Genomic DNA, 22,426 nt, shown 5'->3' on the forward strand with positions numbered 1-22,426 from the left:
CCTTCCCCCCCATCTCCTTCCCCCCCATCTCCTTCCCCCCCATCTCCTTCCCCCCCATCTCCTTCCCCCCCATCTCCTTCCCCCCCATCTCCTTCCCCCCCATCTCCTTCCCCCCCATCTCCTTCCCCCCCATCTCCTTCCCCCCATCTCCTTCCCCCCCATCTCCTTCCCCCCCATCTCCTTCCCCCCATCTCCTTCCCCCCATCTCCTTCCCCCCATCTCCTTCCCCCCATCTCCTTCCCCCCCATCTCCTTCCCCCCCATCTCCTTCCCCCCCATCTCCTTCCCCCCCATCTCCTTCCCCCCCATCTCCTTCCCCCCCATCTCCTTCCCCCCCATCTCCTTCCCCCCCATCTCCTTCCCCCCCATCTCCTTTCCCCCCATCTCCTTCCCCCATCTCCTTCCCCCCCATCTCCTTCCCCCCCATCTCCTTCCCCCCCATCTCCTTCCCCCCATCTCCTTCCCCCCCATCTCCTTCCCCCCCATCTCCTTCCCCCCCATCTCCTTCCCCCCATCTCCTTCCCCCCCATCTCCTTCCCCCCCATCTCCTTCCCCCCCATCTCCTTCCCCCCCCATCTCCTTCCCCCCCCATCTCCTTCCCCCCCATCTCCTTCCCCCCCATCTCCTTCCCCCCATCTCCTTCCTCCCCATCTCCTTCCCCCCCATCTCCTCCCCCCCTTCTCTGCCATCCCTCCCCCTGCTGTCCCCCTCTCCCCCCTCCCCTCGCTGTCAGAAATACAGACACAGACAGAGAATGAGACACACACACAGACAAACAGAGAGATAGAGACACTGACAGAGACACACTGGGGGGGGGGAGGGCATCCCAGCACGCTGTTGGAGGGCTCCCGGTGCTGCAGTCGGTAAGTAGAAAATGTTTTATTTATTGATTTAAAAAAAAAAATTTTCTTATTAATTTTTTTTGTTTGATTTATTGGTTGATTTATTGATGTATTTATCATTTATTTTTGATGATGGCTCTTTATTTGTAAAACTGAAGTGTTTAATGTTTGTAAACTTCCCTTTAAACCCCCCCTCCCCCATTCCCTACGCCTGATTTGTAACCTACGCCTGATTTTCTAAAGTGTAGACAAGGTTTTTTCGAGCGTACAAAAATCTTCACTTACTCTATTCTAAGTTAGTTTGGAGTAAGTTTTCACTGACGAAACTTTGAAAACGGGCGTAAGTGGCCGGACACGCCCCCTTTTGGAAAAAAAAATTCTGTTCCAAAGTGAAACTGTTCTAACTGACTGGAACTGGAGCAAACTAAATGACGAGAATTCCAATTTCTAAGATACTCCGTTCTACACCAGTTGCTCCTAAAAATTAGGAGCAAATCATGTGGAAACTTGGGGCCTTTATCCTTTCTTGTAAGCAAATTGACGAGTTTGCAATGGGACAGCAAATCAGCTCTTGGGAAATTGCCAAGCTCCCCTCTTTGATATTCTTGCAGCAGGTACTGGCTGTACCTTATACCTGATGCTGCTGTTTGACTCTACGAGTGGACTTTGTGCCATGAGAATTCCTGGTCCCATGATAGTGGGAGCAGGTATTGTGCATCAAGTAGAAGAATATGTACAATTTTAAATATTCTGTCCATATGGAGTGTCTATATAACCTATACACAATTATTATTTTGGAAGTAAATAAAATTCTTTAGAGGTTGCTTGCAATATCTGATTTGCATGTCTATAAAACTGTGCTGATTTTTTTTTTCTTCATAACCTGCAGATCTGGTTGATGTTGTGGAGGACATTCTTACCAGCATCAAGGAGAATAATATATCTGTCTGGGTTATGGGGAAAAGTTGCACTCTCCATGGGGTGAATACCCTAGCAGATAAAGTAGAAGAAGCACCAGACAGGCCTGTGCCAGCATCGTGGCAATCTACAATCCACTTGAAGTCCACCTTTCTGTATATATTCACTTCAGGGACAACAGGTATTTAAGATTCCAGTTTTGTTTTTATTCTTTAATTTGCTCTGTAGAGGACAGCTTTATTTGAAGAATGATAAATGCTGTATCTTCTTCCTGCATTGCAGCAGCAATGACTTGCATCTATTTAGCACCTTTGGCATAAAAAATGCCCCAAGGTGTTTTAAAGGGAAGAGAAAAATCAGTAGAAATAGATAAAGGAACAGACACTAAGCCATGGAGGAAGAAATTAGGAAGGGTGACAGATCCACTTGGTCGAATAGATGGGACTTGAGAAGCTTCTTAATCCTGAGGAAAGAAAAGGAGAGGTGGAGGGTGTAGGGAGGGAATTCAAGCGAGGAGGGCAAAGATGGCTGAAGGATGAGAGGTGAAGGGCGAGGGCAGGGTGGCGGGGGTGGGGGCAGGGGGGCCGGGGGAGGGAGATGCACGAAAGGGGTCAGGAGGGGATAAAGCTGGAAGAATTTATCAAGATTAGTTGGCCATGACTGTGGAGGGAGAAGATGACAACAAGAAAAAAAACATCATTTGTTGGGACTGGGAGCAATGTTGGTCAATAATGACCAAGTCAATGAATATTCCCATTGTGCAGTCTTAAGAAAAAGATGAATCTCTGCAGGGTACATGTGTTCTTTGAATCAAATTATAACAACAACAACTTGCATTTATATAGTACCTTTAATGTAGTAAGACGCTGCCACAGAAACATAATCAGACTAAACAAATTGTCAAATTCGGAGATAAGTTTGCATACAACATAATTATATAACTTGTACCCATTAAAATACATGTATAACGCAACAGTGCAATAATCTATTTTGGCTTAGCTACATCATGAACATTTATTATAGTTTCTTTCCATTTCCAGCACACTGGTAGTGCTGTTTTCTCACTAAAGACATTCCAGCTAAGAATAATATACAAAATCCCAAAAAATCATCTTGTAATCATATTTTTCATTATCAACACCATGCAATTGATATGGTTGGCATCAGGAAAATCCCATAGTCCTTAGTGCAGTTGAGCTATTACGCATTCTGCAACATTTATATTCTGATTTTAGGTGGTTAAAGAGGAACAATACACACAAAGCAATGCAAGGTCATTGGGATGGATGTATTGCAGTTGAATACATGTCTATGAATGAAGTGTTTGTTCTTATTAGGAATTTGGAGTCATAGATATTCTCTGGGGGAGATGGGAGGTGGAAATCCAACCATAAATGGAATGTGCTCTTGTTAGAATTGTCATTATGTGGTGTACACCGGATACCATTGATGTCACAAGGGAAAAAAAAGTTGCCTGATGGGTTAGAAAGTTTACTTTTATTAAATGCGCTTTTATATTGTTCTTTGGTTGCTGGATCCTGTAGTGTAGATCTCCGGCACCCAGCACCACATCAACATGAATCTGCTGGATGTTTTTTCGCCAGCAGCAAGGAAAACCTCTTTTTCTCTTTCTCCTATTGTCTCTATGGACTCGGTTTTACCAACCTCGGCGGGTCCGTGGCATGCGACGTTAGTGGCAGGTCCCGGCCTCGCTGCTGGTTCCAGCCCGCTGTGTAGAATGATTTTCCACTGATTGGGCTTGTTCCGGCCAATTGAAGGAAGTGGATCTGATGACGTCATTTGATGACGTATCATTAGCCGGTTTCCTTAAAGTGAACATGTGCAAATTTATTTTGACAGTTGTGCTGTCAGTGTTCTACAGCATTCAGGTGCTGCAAACACTGACAAGTACTGCACAAAGGTGCCAGGCTGCACCCAGGCTCTCCCATGACTCCCTCCATATGCTTATGGAGGGGGTCACAGCACACAGGGAGGCTCTCTTCCCTTCCAATGGGCAGAAGAGACCTCCCCAGGAGACCAATGCAGCCTGGTTGCACACTGCACAGGAGGGCACAAGCAGGGATGTTGTCAGGAGGACCAGGCTGCAGTGGCGTAAACCCTTTTGATGATCTCAGTGGATCACAAAACGTTACTGCAAAGCCACACTCAACTCATCCTGCTGTGCCACTCATCACATCCCCATCACTCTGCCTTCCCTACCCTATTCCTGCACATCCTTACTCATACCAACGTATCTTGCACCTCCATCCATCCCTCTCTATCCACATTATCACTTCCCCATCTCACTAGCCACCTCTCACACTCATTCTCATACTAGTCCAATCATACCAACTAACAGCACACAAGGGTAAGAGGCACTTGTGTGTTTATCCAATGTCCATGTGAAATTTACGCTAATGTGCTGTCAAATATTGAAAGCTTTATTTTCAACATTTTACGTTCTTGGACAGATCTGTGTACACCTTTGGAAGTGGCTTAGTGAGATGCAGTGAATGGTGAGACATAAGGGTGCCCCCCGCAATGTTGATGAGTGTGAAAGGAATGGCTTGGGCATTGTAGGGATGCTTTATAATGTTGATGTGGGGTAGTACCAACTTGGCACATCATGTGGCAGCCAGGGTGTACAGCATCAGGTGAGACCATCCCTGGTGTCCCAGGCAGCACTGTGGTTGGGTGCTGATGTCCTGTGTCTTGTGCAGAATCAGTTGATTGTGGAGAAGGTTAGTGTTGTTGGTGCTGCTGGTGTTCTTGCTGATCTTGGTGTTTGGGCTGATGGTGATGGGATTCTGAGGACCAAAGTGAGACAGTATAAAAAAAAGAAAGACTTGAATTTATATAGCGCCATTCACGACCACCGGGCATCTCAAAGTGTTTACAGCCAATGAAGTACTTTTGGAGTATAGTCACTGTTGTAATATGCGAAACGCAGCAGCCAATTTGCATACAAGCAAGCACCCACAAACAGCAATGTGATAATGACCAGATAATCTGTTTTTTTTTGTTATTTTGCTTGTGGGATAAATATTGGCCAGGACACTCCCCTGCTCTTCTTCAAAATAGTGCCATGGGATCTTTTACATCCACTTGAGAGAGCAGATGGGACCTCGATTTAACATCTCAGCCAAAAGCCAGCACCTTTGACAGTGCAGTGCTCCCTCAGTGCACCGATCCTGATGGAATAGATGGCAGGTGAAATAGCGATGACATAAGCGATCTGTCAATTGAGGGAGAGCTAATGAGGACAGACTGGATGGAGACTTGTGTAAAGGCTTGAAGCATTCTGAATCTATCGTGGAAATGCAATTTAGAGAAACTAATAGCGAAGGGCACATTTCTCAATCATCTGGGAGCTTTGACTTGACATTTGAAGCTGTCAACTCATCAGCTGAAACAATGGCAAGTGACCTCCCGCCTCAGCTTCACTGACAAGCTTTCGACACAGCGGGAAACCGGTGGGTGACCTGTCAAAATCAAAAAGCTGGGAAAAAAGCATTGTTAAGTGGCTGTAAACAAGCCACTCATAATTTCAATTGCCTCCCTCACTGCTGCATATCAGGTCTGCTCAGCGCTGGTAGATCTGACGTTTGGCAAAGACATGTGGTGGCGGGTTGACAGCGAGGTCTCGACCCGTTGTGAAAAACAAACACTTTCCCACCTGACCCGCCACCGATCACGCCCACTGACCCCCTGAAAAATTCTCCCCTTCTGTCTGCTGCTGTTCGTACTATGCTATGTGGCAGCAGCATATTTATTTGGTGACCGGCGTGTCTGCAAGGAACCGTGAGTTACGCGTTTAAGGCTCTGCTTGATGGTTTGAACTGCCCGCTCCGCTTGACCATTGGACGCGGGTTAGAACGGGGCTGACCTCACATGCTTTATGCTGTTGCATTTCATGAACTCTTGAAACTGCAGGCTCGTGAAACACGGTCTGTTGTCGCTGACAACGATGTCTGGCAGACCATGTGTGGCAAACATTGCTCTCAGGTTCTCAGTGGTGGCAGTGGAAGTGCTGGATGACATGATCTTACATTCTATCCATTTGGATTATGCATCCACCACTCACAGAAAACATTTTACCAAGGAAGGGGCCCGCAAAGTCGATGTGGATTCTAGACCACGGTTTGGATGTCCATGACCAGAGACTGAGCGGAGCTTCCTTTGGGGCATTGCTTAACTGCATGCAAGTGCTGCACTGATACGCGCATGACTCTAAGTCCGAGTTAATGCCAGCCACCAAACATGGGACCTGGCAATGGCTGTGTACTCTGTAATTTCCGTACAAATCTCACCCTGCCTTGGCATTACAACACGATTACCCCACAGTAAACAGTCGGACTGGATGGAAAGCTCATCTTTGCGACGGCTGTACGGTTTGGTTTCATCACCCATTTCCTTGGGGATGGTCGACCAGTCCCCGTTAAGAACACAACGTTTTACAACCGATAGGGTCGGATCCTGGCTAGTCCAATCTTAACTTGTTGATCAGTGACAGGCGACCCTTCACTCTCAAAGGCATCCATGCCTATGAGTAGCTCTGCGGGCATTGATGTTTCCACCTCCGGTGTGGGCAACGGTAACCGGCTCAATGCATCAGCCTGGTCTATGGCGAATGATATAATCATAGGCAGATAATGTCAGTGCTCACCTCTGGATGCGGGACGATGCGTTGGTATTGATACCTCTATGCTCTGAAAACAAAGATATGGGCAGCTTGTGTTCGGTTTCAAGCTCGAAATGAAGCCCAAACAGATACTGGTGCATCTTTTTAACCCCATAAACACATGCTAAAGCTTCTTTCTCTATCATGCCGCAGACTCTTTCCGCTTTGGACAGGCTTTGAGACGCGATGCAACTGCTTGTAGTTTGCTTGACTCATTGGCTTGCTGGAGTAAGCAGCTGACCCCATAGGACGACGCATCACAGGTCAAAACTAGACACTTGCATGGGTCATACAGTACCAGTCGCTTGTGGGAATACAACAGATTTCGAGCCCTCTCAAAGGCTCTGTCTTGAAGTTCACCCCACATCCAGTCGTCTTCTTTCCTGAGCAGCTTGTGCAAAGGCTCTAATACTGTGCTCAATTTGGGTAAGAAGTTACCGAAGTAGTTGAGAAGACCCAGGAACGAACGCAGTTCCGTCACATTCTGGGGCCTGGGCGCATTTTGATGGCCTCTGTTTTTGCGTCTGTAGGCCTGATTCTGTCTGCAGCAATCTTTCGTCTAAGGAATTCGACCTCTGGTGCTATGAAAACGCATTTCGAACGTTTCAGCCTGAGTCCCACTTTGTCCAGATGACGCAGAACCTCTTCCAGATTGTGCAGGTGCTCGGTGGTGTCATAACCTGTGACTAGGATGTCGTCTTGGAACACCACGGTCTTGGGGACGGATTTCAATAGACTCTCCACATTTCTCTGAAATATGGCTGCTGCCGAACGAATGCCAAAAGGGCACCTGTTGTAAATAAACAGGCCTTTGTGCGTGTTGATGCACGTAAGTTCCTTTGATGATTCAACCAGTTCCTGTGTCATGTTGGCTGACGTTAGATCAAATTTGGTGAATGATTTTCCCCCGGCTAGCGTTGCAAACAGGTCATCAGCTTTCGGTAGCGGGTACTGATCTTGTTTCGAAACTCGGTTGATCATGACCTTGTAGTCTCCACAAATCCTGACCACGCTGTAGCTCTTTAACACTGGAACAATGGGGCTGGCCCATTCATTAAATTCGACCAGTGAGATGACCCCCTTGCGTTGTAGCCTGTCCAATTCGAGCTCGACCTTTTCTCTCATCATGTGTGGGACCGCTCTGGCTTTGTGATGGGCCTTGCGTCTGGGACGAGGTGAATCTGCACCTTGGCTCCCTTGAAGCTGCCAATTCCTAGTTCAAACAGCGAGGGAAATTTGCTCACCATTTGAGCACACAAATCATCATCCGCTGATGACAAAGCTTTGATATCGTACCATTTCCATTTTATTTTTTCGAGCCAACTCCTGCCAAATAATGATGGGCCGCTGCCCGGGATAATCCATAACAGTAGATCATGAACCACTCCCTCGTATGAGATTCTTAGTGCTGCGCTACCGATCACTGGTTTGAACTCTTTGGTGTAGGTACGCAACTTCGCATTTATCGGACTCAGCTTGGGTCTCTCTGCCTTGATCTCCCACAACTTTTCGAAAGTCCTCTGGCTCATTATCAATTGACTCGCACCCGTGTCGAATTCCATGGATACCAGCACGCTGTTTAATTTTACCTCCATCATTATTGATTGGCTCTTTGTTAGGAACGCACGTACGCTATACACTTCCTCATCGGAGCTCTCAAATGCGTCAGGCTGCATCGCCAGATCTACACTGGATTGATCATCATCCGCGTGGTGTGTCACAGCTCGCTTGCTCTGCTGTGGACACGTCCGCTCAAGGTGCCCCACCTTCGCACACCCTCTGTATACATACTGCCTGAAGCGGCACTGATGGGGTTGGTGATTGCCCCCGCAACGCCAACACATTGAGCTCGGATTTGCGCCCGATGGCGGGCTTTGAGTGGCTCCTGTTCTTGCATCCTCAGTCGAATAGACCCTTGATGTCGAACTTTGAGCAACTCCCGTTCTCACATACGCAGTCGAGTAGGCCCTCGATGGCGAACTTTGAGCGGCTCCCAGTCTTGTAGACGCAGTCGAGTAGGCCCTGCCATGTGTAGCTCTGCCGGCCGTCAATACAATTTTGGACACAGTACTTGCTGTGGAGTTCCTGTTTTGTCGCTATATCTGCTTCGTGCTTTTCTGCGTGGACATGCAAGCCTGGGCGCTGGTGATGACCTTGCTGAGATCAGGCATCTCCACAGTCAGCATTATTTAAGACCGCCTCGTGGTTGACCCCTGTAAAGTCCTGTCCCCTCAGTACAGATTCACACGAGGCATGTAGTGAAGTCAAGGTCACTCTGGACCTGCACCTTTATTTCACAGCTCTGGAATGCTGCACTTGCCTGAGACTTGTCCTTATATACTTGTCTCTTGCAAGTGCATCCCTGGTGGTAAGGTATGCTGATGGTTACAGGTCATATCTTATTTCGGTCATGAAGAGCATGTTAGAATACAGTTATACATAATAATGTAAGATGCATGACATCACCCTCCCCCCAAGGTCTTATTGTCTTTATAGGTTCAGTCTCTCAGGTGGTCCACGCTCTCGCGTGGAGCGTCTGAGTTGTGGTTCAGTTGTTTGCCTTGGTGTCTGTTTTTCTTTGGGTGTGGTTGCTGGTATCTTGCCTGGGCTGTCTGTTTCGATTGGTGTGATTGTTGTTGACTCGCCTGGGCTGTCTGTTGGGATTGCCCTTTCCTCAGGTTGTTCCCTCTGTCTGTCCACCAGATGTGGTATGAGTTCCACATTGTAGTCTGCCTCTGGTTCCGCAGTGTTGTTGGTAAATCTGCTTTTGACTTGGTCTGCATGCGTCCGGCAGGTTTTGCCATTGTCCATTTGTACTACCAGTAGCCTGTTTCCTTCCTTGCCCGTTACTGTCCCTGCAAGCCATTTGGGACCCCTGCCATAGCTTAGTACAAACACTTTGTCCCCTATCTCATTCCATCTCCCCCTCGAATTTCTTTCATGGTACTCAGTCAGCTTACGGCGCTTTGCCTCAACGATTTTGTGCATGTCTGGGAGGATTAATGAGAGCCTTGTTTTTAAAGTCCTTTTCATCAACAGTTGCGCGGGGGGATCCCAGTCAATGAGTGCAGACGAGATCTGTATGCCAGCAGCAGTCGCGACAGGCGACCCTGCAGCGTGGGACCTTGGATTTTAGGCGTGCCTTGTTTAATGATTTGCACTGCTCTCTCCGCCTGGCCGTTGGAGGCCGGCTTGAACGGTGCCGTCTTGGCGTGATTTATGCCGTGGTCAATTATAAAGTCTTGGAATTCTGCACTGGTGAAGCACAGCCCATGGTCACTCACCAATATGTCAGGGATTCCGTGCTTTGCAAACGTGGTTGCGAGGCTCTCCACAGTGGTGGAGGTTGTGCTCGAGTTTAAAATAGTGCATTCGATCCATTTTGAAAATGCATCTACAATTACGAGCAACATTTTGCCCATGAATGGGCCCGCATAGTCTACGTGCACCTGCGACCACGGTTTGGTAGGCCAGGGCCAGGGGCTGAGGGGAGCCTCCCTGGGGGCATTGCTGAGTTGGGCACAAATGGTGCACCTTCGGATGCAGAGCTCCAAGTCCGCGTCAATACCAGGCCACCAGACGTGGGATCTGGCTATGGCCTTCATGAGAACAATCCCCGGGTGCTCACAATGGAGCTCCCGGACAAATGCCTCTCTGCCTTGCAGAGGCATGACTACTCGGCTGCCCCACATCAGGCAGTCTGCTTGTAGTGATAGCTCATGCATGCGCCTGTGAAAGGGCTTTAATTCCTCGGGGCAGGCATCGCGAGTCTCTGCCCAGTCACCGGTTAGGACACATCTTTTTACTAAGGATAACATGGGGTCGCTGGCCGTCCAGGCTCTGATTTGACGAGTCGTCATGGGCGAACCTGTGGACTCAAAGGCATTGATTGCCATGACTATCTCACAGTTCTGTTTATCAGGCTCTTCCGTGGTCGCCAGGGGTGGCCTGCTGAGCGCGTCGGCACAGTTGTCTGTGCCTGGTCTGTGCCTTATGGTACAGTCGTAGGACGCCAGCATGAGTGCCCACCGTTGAATTTGCGCCGAGGCGTTGCCGTTTATTGCCTTGCTCTCGGATAGGAGGGATGTGAGGGGCTTGTGGTCGGTTTCTAATGCGAACTTGGCCCCGAAAAGGTATTGGTGCATCTTTTTGACACCGTACACGCACGCGAGAGCCTCCTTCTCTACCATTCCGTACCCGTGCTCCGCACGCGAAAGTGACCTGGAGGCAAAGCTATGGGTTGTAATTTGCCCGCACTATTGACATGTTGCAAAACGCACCCGACCCATACGCTGACGCATCGCATGTGGGAACTAGCTTTTTACCGGGATCAAAGATAGTCAAAACACTGTTGGAACACAGAAGGTTGCGTGCCTTATTGAAGGCGCGTTCCTGGGCATCCCCCCAAAACCAATCGCACCCCTTCCTGAGTAGCACGTGGAGGGGCTCCAGCAACATGCTTAAGTTCTGCATAAAGTTCCCAAAGTAATTGAGTAGCCCGAGAAAGGCGCTCAGTTCTGAGACATTCTGGGGCCTGGATGCCAGGCGAATTGCTTCTGTTTTGGACTCTGTTGGGCATAAAGTTCCCAAAGTAATTGAGTAGCCCGAGAAAGGCGCTCAGTTCTGAGACATTCCGGGGCCTGGATGCCAGGCGAATTGCTTCTGTTTTGGACTCTGTTGGGCGGATTCCATCAGCGGCAATCCTTCTGCCCAAAAATTCAACCTCGGGTGTGAGAAACAAGCACTTGGATTTCTTGACTCGTAGGCCTACCCGATCCAACCGCTTTAGTACTTCCTCCAAATTACGGAGACTGGAGTCGGTGTCCCTGCCCGTGATAAGTATGTCGTCTTGAAATACAATTGTCCCCGGGATGAACTTGAGCAGACTCTCCATGTTGCGCTGGAATATGGCAGCTGCCGACCTGATGCAGAATGGGCATCAATTGTACATGAAAAGGCCTCGATGTGTGTTGATGGTGGTGAGTAGCTTGGATTCCTCGGTCAATTCTTGCGTCATATACGCAGATGTGAGGTCTAGTTTTGAGAAAAGTTTACCTCCAGCCAATGTGGCAGATAAGTCCTCCGCTCTGGGCAGCGGGTACTGGTCCTGTCGGGAGACTCTGTTTATGGTAGATTTGTAGCCCCACAGATTTGTACGGATGCATCAGGCTTCATGACTGGGACGATGGGACTTGCCCAGTCGCTAAATTCCGTAGGTGATATAATGCCTTCCCGCAGAAGCCTATCTAGTTCGTATTCAATCTTTTCCCTCATCATGTAGGGTACAGCTCTGGCCTTGTGATGGACCGGTCTATCATCCTGTGTGATGTAGATTTTGACTGTGGTCCCTTTGAAAGTGCCCACACCTGGCTGAAAGAGATGTTCAAATCGCTTTATAACTGTTGAGCAGGAGGTCCGTTCCTCTAATGACATGGCATGGACATCATCCCATTTCCAGTTTAGTTTTGCCAGCCAGCTTCTCCCCAGCAGTGCTGGGGGGTCTCCGGGGACAATCCAGAGGGGAAGTCGGTTCACTGTCCCTTTGTGTGTGACAGAGAGCATGACGCTGCCGAGGACTGGTACGATTTCTTTGGTATAGGTCCTTAGTTTGGTGTCGATCCTTGTGAGTTTTGGTCTGTCTCTTTTATGCGGCCACAGTTGTTCAAATTGTTGAGTGCCCATGAGAGATTGACTCGCTCCCGTATCCAGCTCCATGTTGACAGGTATCCCGTTGAGTAGGATTCTCATCATTATTGGAGGCATCCTGTTGTAGGAGCAGCGGCCATTGATTGTGTTGACCCGCTGTACATCGGTGTCTTGGGTACTGTCCCCACCGTCTTCTGGTCCGCTTTCTGACCCATCCGATTCGTATACCAGCCGAGTTTTTTTGCACATGCGGGCCAAATGCCCTGTATATTCACAGTTCCTGCAAACAGCCTGCTGAAATCGACATCCACTTGACGAGTGCCCACCCCCACAACTCCAGCACAGACCGGTTCCATTGTTCAAAGAGTTCCCAAAGAATGAGCTGCGTCTGGCTGATCTCTCTTGAGCTTCTCTCAGTTTGTAGTTAATTGCTCGCATTGTGGGTTGATGAGGTGTGAACGGCCGTTCATGTGGCCCTTGATGGTTTCTGGCACCACTGCCGGCTGTCGAGAGCCTGTTCTCCCGGTTTTGTCTGTGTGTGGGGGTAGCAGCTTGTTTATTGCTGTGAACTTCTTGTTCCGCTATTTCGTTAGTTGTCGTACTGCATTGTAAATCAACCTCGTTTCTTCTTCCCCTGCCAAGAATGTCTGTGCAACCAGTGCTGCTGCCTCTGAGATCAGGTTCTTGGTCTCTATGAGCTTTCGGAATATGCCTGCGTGACCTATTCCTTCAATGAAAAAGTCTCTCAGCATTTCTCTCCTCAGTTCATTGGAGAACTCACATAAACTAGCCAACCTCCGAAGTTCCGCCACGAAGTCGGGTATGCTCTGGCCCACTCAGTGTCTGTAGTTGTAGAACCTGTGTCTGGCCATGTGTAGGCTGCTCGCTGGCTTCAGGTGGTCTCTTACCAGTGTGCTCAATTCTTCAAACGACTTGCTTGCTGGTTTCTCGGGTGTCGGCAATTCCTTCATTAAAGCGTATGTTTTCGAGCCACAGCTGGTCAAGAGATGGGCTCTTCTCTTGTCTGCCTTATCGTCACCTAACCAGTCTTTGGTTACAAAGCTTTGCTGGAGCCTTACTATAAAGTCCTCCCAATTGTCTCCCGCATTGTACTTTTCATCTGATCCGTTGTTCGCCATTCTGTGGATTCTGTAATCCCGTAACTCGTCGCCATTGTAAAGTCCTGTCCCCTCAGTACAGATTCACAGGAGGCATGTAGTGAAGTCAAGGTCACTCTGGACCTGCACCTTTATTTCACAGCTCTGGACTGCTGCACTTGCCTGAGACCTGTCCTTATATACCTGTCTCTTGCAAGTGCGCCCCTGGTGGTAAGGTATGCTGGTGGTTACAGGTCATATCTTATTACAGTCATGTATAGCATGTTAGGACACAGTTATATATAATAATGTAAGATACATGACAACCCCGATGACAAAAAAATCATGCAGCATGTCTTCCAACGCAGGCCCAAATTTGCAAGGCCCTGCAAGACGTCTCAAGTTGGCAACAAATGCCGCTACGTCCTGGCCTTCTGGACGAACGTGCGTATAGAAGCGATATCTGGATATGAGGATTCCTTCCGTGGGTTTAAGATGTTCCCGAACTAGAGCACACAGTTCTTTGTAATCCTTTTCTATAGGAAGAATGGGTGAGAGCAGATTCTTGATAAGTGCATAGATCGTGGGGCCACAGACAGTGAGATGAACTGCCCTGCGTGTCTCTGCATCCTCGTCTTTGTTTAGGTTGTTTGCCACGAAATACTGGTCAAGATGATCCGTGAAATCTCCCCAATCCTCTCCCTCATTGAATCTCTCGAGAATTCCAACAGTACTCAATCATGCTGTGTTCGCCATACTTTTGCATGGGTTCGCATTTGCCTCGTCACCAGTTGTAGTGTATGAAATGATACAATGAACTCCGTACTGTGAGCCAGCGACTAGGTGTAACCTGGTCAGTCTTTAATTGCTTCCAGAAGTGAAGATACAAAGGTAAAGTTCAGGTTATATACCGGGCCCAGCACGAGTGTATCTATGACCCTAGGACCTCCGACGGTTGTGGGGCAGACCTTATGTACATACATTACAGTCTCGTCCACCGAGCTGGTCTCCCCACTTGCTGGCACTGAGGACGGGTGCCGCTCTGTGGCCACAATTGTCTCTACGTCCTCCTCATCCTCCCCTTTGTGTTAAGTCGGTGGTTGATGGGCAGGCTGCGGCTCATCTGGCTCATCATCTCTCAGCACAAAGCAACACAAGTGTGGGTAGCAGCTGGAGAGGGCCCAGGAAGGCAAGAAGGAGGATGCATTATTATTTCGCAGCGACATGTTGTAAGGCATGTGAGCTCAAGGGTGAGGGGGTCTTACAGAAAACGGCCATCTCATTCATAAGCTGTCACTGTCGAGTGGGGGCTCTGCCTTTTCGGCCGCCACTACCCCAACTGGTGTATCCATGAGGGCAGACACTCGCTCCTCAACGTTGATGAGATCTTGGAGGTCTGGCTCCCCTCCTCCCATCTGCTGCTGCTCTTGCCTGTTGTGGGCCACTTTGGCCTGCAATGACCAAAACAAGAAATTGTCAGTGGGTCTGTAGCAACTCGTGTGCCACATGTGTCTGCAGTAAGTAATTCGCTACTAATATCACGAGTTGTGAATCTCTGCATCTCAGCCTGCGTGGCAGCACACAATGGATGTGTCAAAGTTGGGATTTAGGGACAAAGAGCTATGTGTAATTATGAGGCTGAAGGCCTGTGATCACATGTGAAGAATTAAAAATTGTTGGTAGATGTCCTCAGGGTGAGTCGGGAGCTATAAGGTGAGAGACGCTTGGATGGGCGGAGCATGTCTGGTGAAGCGATACAGAGCTTTTAGGATGTCTCCAGCAATGAGGAGCATGGCCTGGTACACATAGAGAAGGGGTGGGCAGTGTAAACCCTTTACATTTTGTAAGACAGTGAGGCTCACATGAACGCATTGCAAGGTTAATGTAAAGGGTACTCACTTTGACGACCCTAATGAGGTCGTTGAATTTTTTTATGACATTGTGTTGTTGGTCCTGGCCACCCTGTCATAGGCAGAATCGTGCTCGGCCACCCCCCTCCACAGCTTCCTGAAGACCCTTGGCAATGGCCTTTGTCCCCTCCAGGATGTCGTGCATTGTTGCACCTCTCAACAGCCTCAAGCAAGGTCTAAAGGGCCGTGGCTGAAAAAAGGTTTACTCTCTGCCTTTCTCCCTGCTCGTCCATTTTTCCGCTCTCAGGTCAGTGAGGAAGTGGAGCTGCGCATGCGCATACTTACTTGCCACGCCTTTAAGACTCGGCTTTTACCGGGATGTGAATCAGACTTTGGAGCATGTGCAATGGTTTGGCAAAATTTAGCACAACATTTTCGTTAGCGCCCCACAGGTCAGGTGTGTAATGGCTGATTTAGCGCCCCCTTCAGCTCTTGGTCCGATTCTAGCAATTTTCTCGGCGGGAGGTGCAAACTTTTTAAGGCGCTAAAATTACTGCTCTGCCTGGATTGACGCCTCAAAATGGGCGCGATCTAATTCCACCCCTAGTCTTTTCCCATAGCCCTGCAAATCTTTCCTTTTTAAGTAGAGGTCTAATTCCCTTTTGAAAGTCACTATTAAATCTTCTTTCATCACACTTTCAAGAAATACATTCCAGATGAGATTTTTTTAATGCAGTGAGTTATGATCTGGCCCCTTTACATCCTTGCCCCCTGCTGTTCTACCCAGACTATGCATCATTATTAATAGACCACACTTGGAGTACTCTAAACAGTTCTGGTCCCATATTATAAAAAAGATGTAGAGGCACCAGAGAAGATGCAAAAAGGATTTACTAGAATGATACCAGAACTGCAAGGTTATAGGAAACTAGAAAAGAGAAGACCAAGGGATGACCTGATAGAGGCCTTTAAGATTTTGATAGGGTAGATGTAGAAAAAAAATTTCCACTTGTGGAGGACCAGAAGATAGTTACGTATAAATCCAATAGGAAATTCAGGATAAACTTCTTTACCCAGGGAGTGATTAGAATGTTACCACAGGGAGTAGTTGAGCCGAATAGCATAGATGCATTCAGGAGGAAGCTAGATAAGCACATGAGGGAGAAAGGAATAGAAGGATATGTTGATGGAGTTAGATGTAGTAGAGTAGGAGGAGACTCCTGTGGAGCATAAACACCGGCTGAATGGCCTGTTTCTGTGCTGTAACTACTTTGTAATATTTTGTAATTATTATACACTACATTGATCTGATGTCTGAAATGTAGTAACTTTTATTACTCAGTTAGATAGAGATTGAGAAATGTGTGCCAGCAGGGAATGTTCACCAGAAAAGTCCTATTTCTCAGTTTTCATTTTGAAATTGCTTTAGGTTTCGAGGTTATAATGAGTATAAGGTGACAGCAATAAATTCATCTTTATTTTAATAATACCCATAAGCCATCTCTGGATTGTTTTTACTAACAAGCCAAGAAAAAAGATGGTTGTTTTTATTTTTATCAAAGGCAAAGAGTGAGAGATTATGTTTAAAGGCCATTTGTTGAAAGTATATGTGCCATGATGAGACAAATTTAATTCAATGGGTATGCACGGAAAACAGCTTTAGTGGAGTAGAGAAGGTTAAGGGGATATCTTTGTTCAATATTATGAAAGTGTTTGAGAGGGCGAATAGTTATTTCCGCTGGTCATAACTTACAGAAGTACCAAAGGGGAAAAATACTCGAAGCAAAAGGGGAGATATTTTCATGAAAAGGGTTATTAAAATATCGAATGCAGTATCGCAAGTGGCAGTTAAAGCTGATTCAGTCACAGTGCTTAAGAGAGAATTAGATAAACACTGAAATAATTATTAAAACAGTGTAAGGAACGAGCATGAAAATGGGAGAATATGTAGCTCCAATATGGAACAGGTGCAGACAGATGATTTGAAATGAAATTCTTTTGTGCTTTAATTTCTGTAATTTTATGAATTTATTTTTGATGTGTGGCAAAGAGAGGGGTGACATTTTATGCAGATACAATGTTCTTTAACATGCTCATTTACCAAATAAATGGGGGCCGAAATTCATGAAGGTCCCCGCCCACCCAAGTGTCACCCAAAGCACTGCCGATGGTTGCCAAGGTACCTGATGGTACTTTGGGCAAGGTTTTCGTCTGAAAGGTCCTTGAAAGGGCAGCTGGCGGCAAAAGAGGGATTTACGCTGCCAATCTGGGCAGCAGTGGACGGGAGGTCTCAATCTCGCCGGCAAAGACACTTGCCGCCCAAGTGCCGCCGAGGATGGAGTCGGGCTCACGGAGGGTCGAAGACCTGAAAGGGAAAATCATCAGCAAAAAAAACCATCGGAACACCTTCAGGGGACCCCATCCAGGTATGCCGTTGTAAAGAAATAATTAAAAAAATGTTTACTAACCTTTTTTTTCAGCTCTTCATACTCACCGTCCGGGATAGAACAGCCTCCAGCCAATGGTCCTTTCCCATTCTGGCGCCAACTCCCGCCAACTCCTGCCTGCATTAATATTGCATCTCGGTGGGCAGGAGGCAAGTTGCACCACTCGGCCGTCCGCTGACGTCAGCGGGCGGTTCCCGGGGGTTCTCCCCTCCCACCCACTCCACACCAAATGGAAAGTGGCACTGGGCACAACTTCAAGAGGAATGTCGGTGGCAATCGGCGACAGTTGGCGGTAAGGCCATCAATTTCAGGCCCATGGTTAATATAGTTAGCCACTCTGAAATAAGGCCATACTTATAATTATTGTAATTACAAGCTCCTACAAATATGTTTTCATGTAATCCCTCTTAGTTCTTAAATGTTTGTAAGCTATTACTTTATGTGCTGCATATTTTGCTGAATTGCATTTGCTCAAGTGTGGGTTTTACTTTCTACCTTTTCTGAAAGAGGTAAATCATTCTGGGATACAATTCCACAGGTAATCATGCAATAGTTTGAAAACATGGCTATTCTTCATGTGTGAGTCCCGACAGTGAGAGTTGGCAAGCTGTTCAACTTTGGGAAACATTGCAGGTGATGAACCTGATTGTATCCTTACCTGATGTCACTCAGTATAGGCACTGAGGCCTGTGCAGTGGTCCACTGCTGCCCCTGTTGAATTCAACAGTACAGATCAGGGATTGAACCGGAGACCCTGGGGCTTTGTACCATAGCTTTCATATTGCACATTACAGATGTAGATCAGTACGGCGAATTTATCATAAGATGCTCAATCTTCTACATAATTTTGGTTGGAGTCACACGTAACACAAAGGAAGATGGCTGTGGTTGTTGGAGGCCAATCACCTCAGCCCCATGACATTGTTGCAGTAGTTCCTACGCCTAATCAATTTCAGCTGTTTCGTCATTGACCTTCCCACCCTCATAAGGTCAGAAGTGGGGATGTTTGCTGTTTATCACACAGTGTTCACTTCCATTCGCAATTTCTCATATAAGGAAACAGTCCATGCCCGCGTGCAGCAAGCCAGGACAACATTCAGGCTTGGGCTGATAAATGGCAAGTAAGATTCACACCACACAAGTGCCAGGCAATGTGCGTCTCCAACAAGCAAGAGTCTAACCACCTCCCCTTGACATTCATGGCATTACCATCGTCGAATCCCCCATCATCAATATCTTGGGGGTCACAATTTGCCAGAAACTTAACTAGACCAGCCACATAAATACTGTGGCTACAAGAACAGGTCAGACTCACCTCCTGACACAGTCATGAGTGTGATGGAATACTCTCCACTTGCCTGGATGAGTGCAGCTCCAACAACGCTCAAGGAGCTTAACACCATCCAGGACAAAGCAGTTCACTTGATTGGCACCCCATCCACCACCTTAAACATTCACTCCCTCCAACACCGGTGCACCGTGGCTGCAATGTGTACCACCTACAAGATGCACTGCAGCAATGGCACCTTCCAATCTTGTGACCTCCACCATCTAGAAGGACGAGGGCAGCAGGCACCTGCGAACACCACCACCTCCAAGTTGCCCTCAAAGTCCAAATATATCACCATTCCTTCATCGTCGCTGGGTCAAAATCCTGGAACTCTCTATCTAACATCACTATGGGAGTACCTTCATGGTTCAAGAAGGCAGTTCACCACCAGCTTTTCAAGGACAGTTAGGGATGGCCAATAAATGCTGACCTTGCTAGTGATGCCCACATCCTATGAATGAATAAATAATTTTTTTAAAATTGGTATGACCATAACTAAACATGAGTATATGAAAGAAGGGGAAAAATGGGAACGAAGGCCATTCCTGTTAAAAATTGGGAATATTTTGTGTTTAAGAGGGAAAGTGTGTAATGTGTATAAATTTTGCCTTCATTTTAGGAGTATGGAAGACAAATTTTCCTCTGGGTTAATGTAATATCTATTACTTCAATTTGTTAATTCTTTACTTTTTAACTCATGTAAAGTTGAATGTTGTTTTAACATAATGTAATTTTGAAAATTTTCAGGGTTACCAAAGGCTGCTGTAATCACCCAGCTACAGTCTTTGAGGGCTAGTGCTGGCTTTTGTATATTTGGAGTCACCAAGGATGATGTCATCTATGTTTCACTTCCTCTATATCATGGTGCAGCCTCACTCTTGGGCATCTGTGGCTGCATCGAGATAGGTATGTTTGTTTCTGAAGTATGTCAAATGCTTAACTATTGCTTGAAAAAAGGAGAAGTGCTGTCACGAGTTGGTTTACTGTAAAACTGCTGATCTTTACTCATGTTTATTTGGTGCAGTTGATACTATTAACCTCTGGGTCATAAGGCTTTAGGGTCAAGTCCTAAACCAGAGTTTATGCTCATAATCTTGGTTGACATTCCAATACAGAACTGAACTATAGGTGGCACTCTCTTTTGGAAGAGGTGTTAAACTGAGACCCTGCCTACCTATTCTAACCATTCAGATAAACGTTAAAGATCCATAGCACTATTGAAACTTGGGGAAAAGAAAGTAAATGGGATGAGAGTATGTCAAGGATTTTCAAATCCTTGTTTCTGTGGGACTCCCTGCAAATATTGGCACTCTCCCAGGAGTTTTAGGTTCTAACTTCTAAAAGATAGTTGTGCATCCAAAGGCAGCTCACTGATTGCCAGCATTCCAATTTTGAGCCACCTGCCTCGCCGGCACGTGGAGATCATATCCTTACCCAGCATCAGTGAATAGCAATCGAGAATGGGAGCATTAGTTGATCTTTTTTGTCCCCTCTATAGCTTTTGGCAGTGAAACCAATTTAGAACTTTCAGCGTTATGCTAACTGAGATCAATTAATTCAACATAGATGAGAGATCAAATATTAAACCCTCCTGATCTCTCCATCTCAGTAGAGGCAGAAACTGTGAACTCTTCTGAACAATCATTGAATAAGGATTACTTGGGCAAGGTACAAGAGGCCATTGAACCATATGCCAACAAGGATTGAACACTTTCAGGAGAAGAGGGAAGAGGAGAAAGTTAGTGAGGGAAAAGAAGAAATAAGTAAATTATGATAATCTTAAAAACAACCAGAAATACTGGAACTAAGAAGCAAATTCTTCAACATCTGAAAAGAGAAGAGAATGGTTATTGAGACACTTCATTAGAGTGTAGGAAACAGATGATGGATCTCAACCCAAGAATATCAATCTATTTTTTCTCTTTCAGGAGCTGAAGAACTGTTATGTCTTCCAGTATTTTCCCTTTTAAGTTCTGAATGGCTCAATACTGTATTAGTTGGTGCATTTACCCACTGAACTATCTGACGACCCCAAATGTTACCTTGAAAATTGCACTGTGAAATTCTATGGCTTTGTTTTGTTTCAACGCATCCTTGTGTAGGTTGTGTTCTGCTACTGACCTATGCCCCTTGTCTTGCAATTGTAATTGTTGCAGAAGCTCAGGATTATTGACAGTACATGAATGTGGGAGCAATTTCTTGTCACTGCCCGACTGTCTGAAAGGTACATTCTTGTGTTCATTTAGGTGCAACATTGGTGTTAAAGAAGAAATTCTCAGCTAGCCAGTTCTGGAATGACTGTCGAAAGTATAATGTTACATGTTTCCAGTACATTGGAGAACTCTGCCGCTACCTGTGTAATCAGCCAAAGGTAATACTTTTGTGATGGATCTCTTTCCTTCCCATGATTTTAAGAAGTGTTCCAAAGACTGTTTCAGTTCTGTTGCAGGTAGGAGCAGAAGGGCTCGAGATATCTCGACTGACTTCATATTTCCTTCTGCCAAAGCAAATCAGAACTTGTCTTCTGCTAACTTGGGGACCACAAAACAATTGGGTTTAATTTAACTCTGATTTTGTACAATCATTTTATTTCTGGCAGTAAACAGGATCTTATTACCTAGAAATTCGGTTCCGTATTTTCTTGACGCTACGGGTGGCGTTTTGTGTCGAAAATGGTGTCCGCACGTCATGTGCACTCTTCTGGTGCAGACCACGCTGGCTGCAATTTTAGTGAAGTTGTTCGCATCAGTGCAGGGAGTTTGCGCCGGAAGTATGCACAGTCTTCTTCTTAGGCAGTCCCTCGGAGTTCAGGATAACTTGCTTCCACACTAATGAGAGTTCTCATTTGACTGATGAGACCATTGCGGGATCTCCAGTCTCTGTCACAGGTGGGGCAGACGGCGGTTGAAGGGACGGGTGGGTGGGGTGCTTGCGTTGTCGTGCGCTCCTTCTGCTGTTTGCGCTTCGCTTCCGCATGCTTCTAGCGAGGTGTTTGTCGCCTTCCCAGATGCGTCTCCTCCACTTTGAGTGGTCTTGGGCCAGGGATTCCCAGGTGTCGGTTGGGATGTTGCACTTTTTCAAGGAGGTTTTGTGGGTGTACGTGAAGCATTTCCTCTGCCCACCTGGGGCTCGCTTGTCGCGTCGGAGCTCTGATTAGAGCGCTTGTTTTGGGAGTCTAGTATCGGGCATGTGGATGATGCTGCCCTTCCATTGGAGCTGATCGAGCGTGGTCAATGCTTCGATGCTGGGGATATTGGCCTGAGCGAGAACACTGATGTTGGTGCGCCTATAGAAACATAGAAAATAAGAGCAGGAGTAGGCCATTCGTTTCTTTGAGCCTGCACCACCATTCAGTAAGATCATGGCTGATCATTCCCTCAGTATCCCTTTCCTGCTTTCTCTCCATACCCCTTGATCCCCTGAGCCGTAAGGGCCATATCTAACTCCCTCTTGAATATATCCAATGAACTGGCATCAACAACTCTCTGCGGCAGGGAATTCCACAGGTTACCAACTCTGTAAGTGAGGAAGTTACTCCTCATCAGTCCTAAATGGCTTACCCCTTATCCTAAGACTGTGTCCCCTGGTTCTGGACTTCCCCAACATCGGGAACATT

General features: G+C 46.9%; 1 protein-coding gene across 2 annotated transcripts in view; it reads left to right on the forward strand.

Moving 5' to 3' along the window:
- Positions 1-22,426, forward strand: part of slc27a6 (solute carrier family 27 member 6) — a 145,003-nt gene that overhangs the window by 11,760 nt on the left and 110,817 nt on the right. For both annotated transcript variants that reach the window (XM_070881613.1, XM_070881623.1), the window contains exons 2-4: positions 1,731-1,940; positions 19,558-19,716; positions 21,057-21,181. In XM_070881613.1, the coding sequence (XP_070737714.1) occupies positions 1,731-1,940; positions 19,558-19,716; positions 21,057-21,181 (494 nt within the window). The remainder of the gene's footprint in view (positions 1-1,730; positions 1,941-19,557; positions 19,717-21,056; positions 21,182-22,426) is intronic.

The sequence above is a fragment of the Pristiophorus japonicus genome, chromosome 1 (genome assembly GCF_044704955.1).
Source record: "Pristiophorus japonicus isolate sPriJap1 chromosome 1, sPriJap1.hap1, whole genome shotgun sequence".
Classification (NCBI taxonomy): Eukaryota; Metazoa; Chordata; class Chondrichthyes; family Pristiophoridae; genus Pristiophorus; species Pristiophorus japonicus.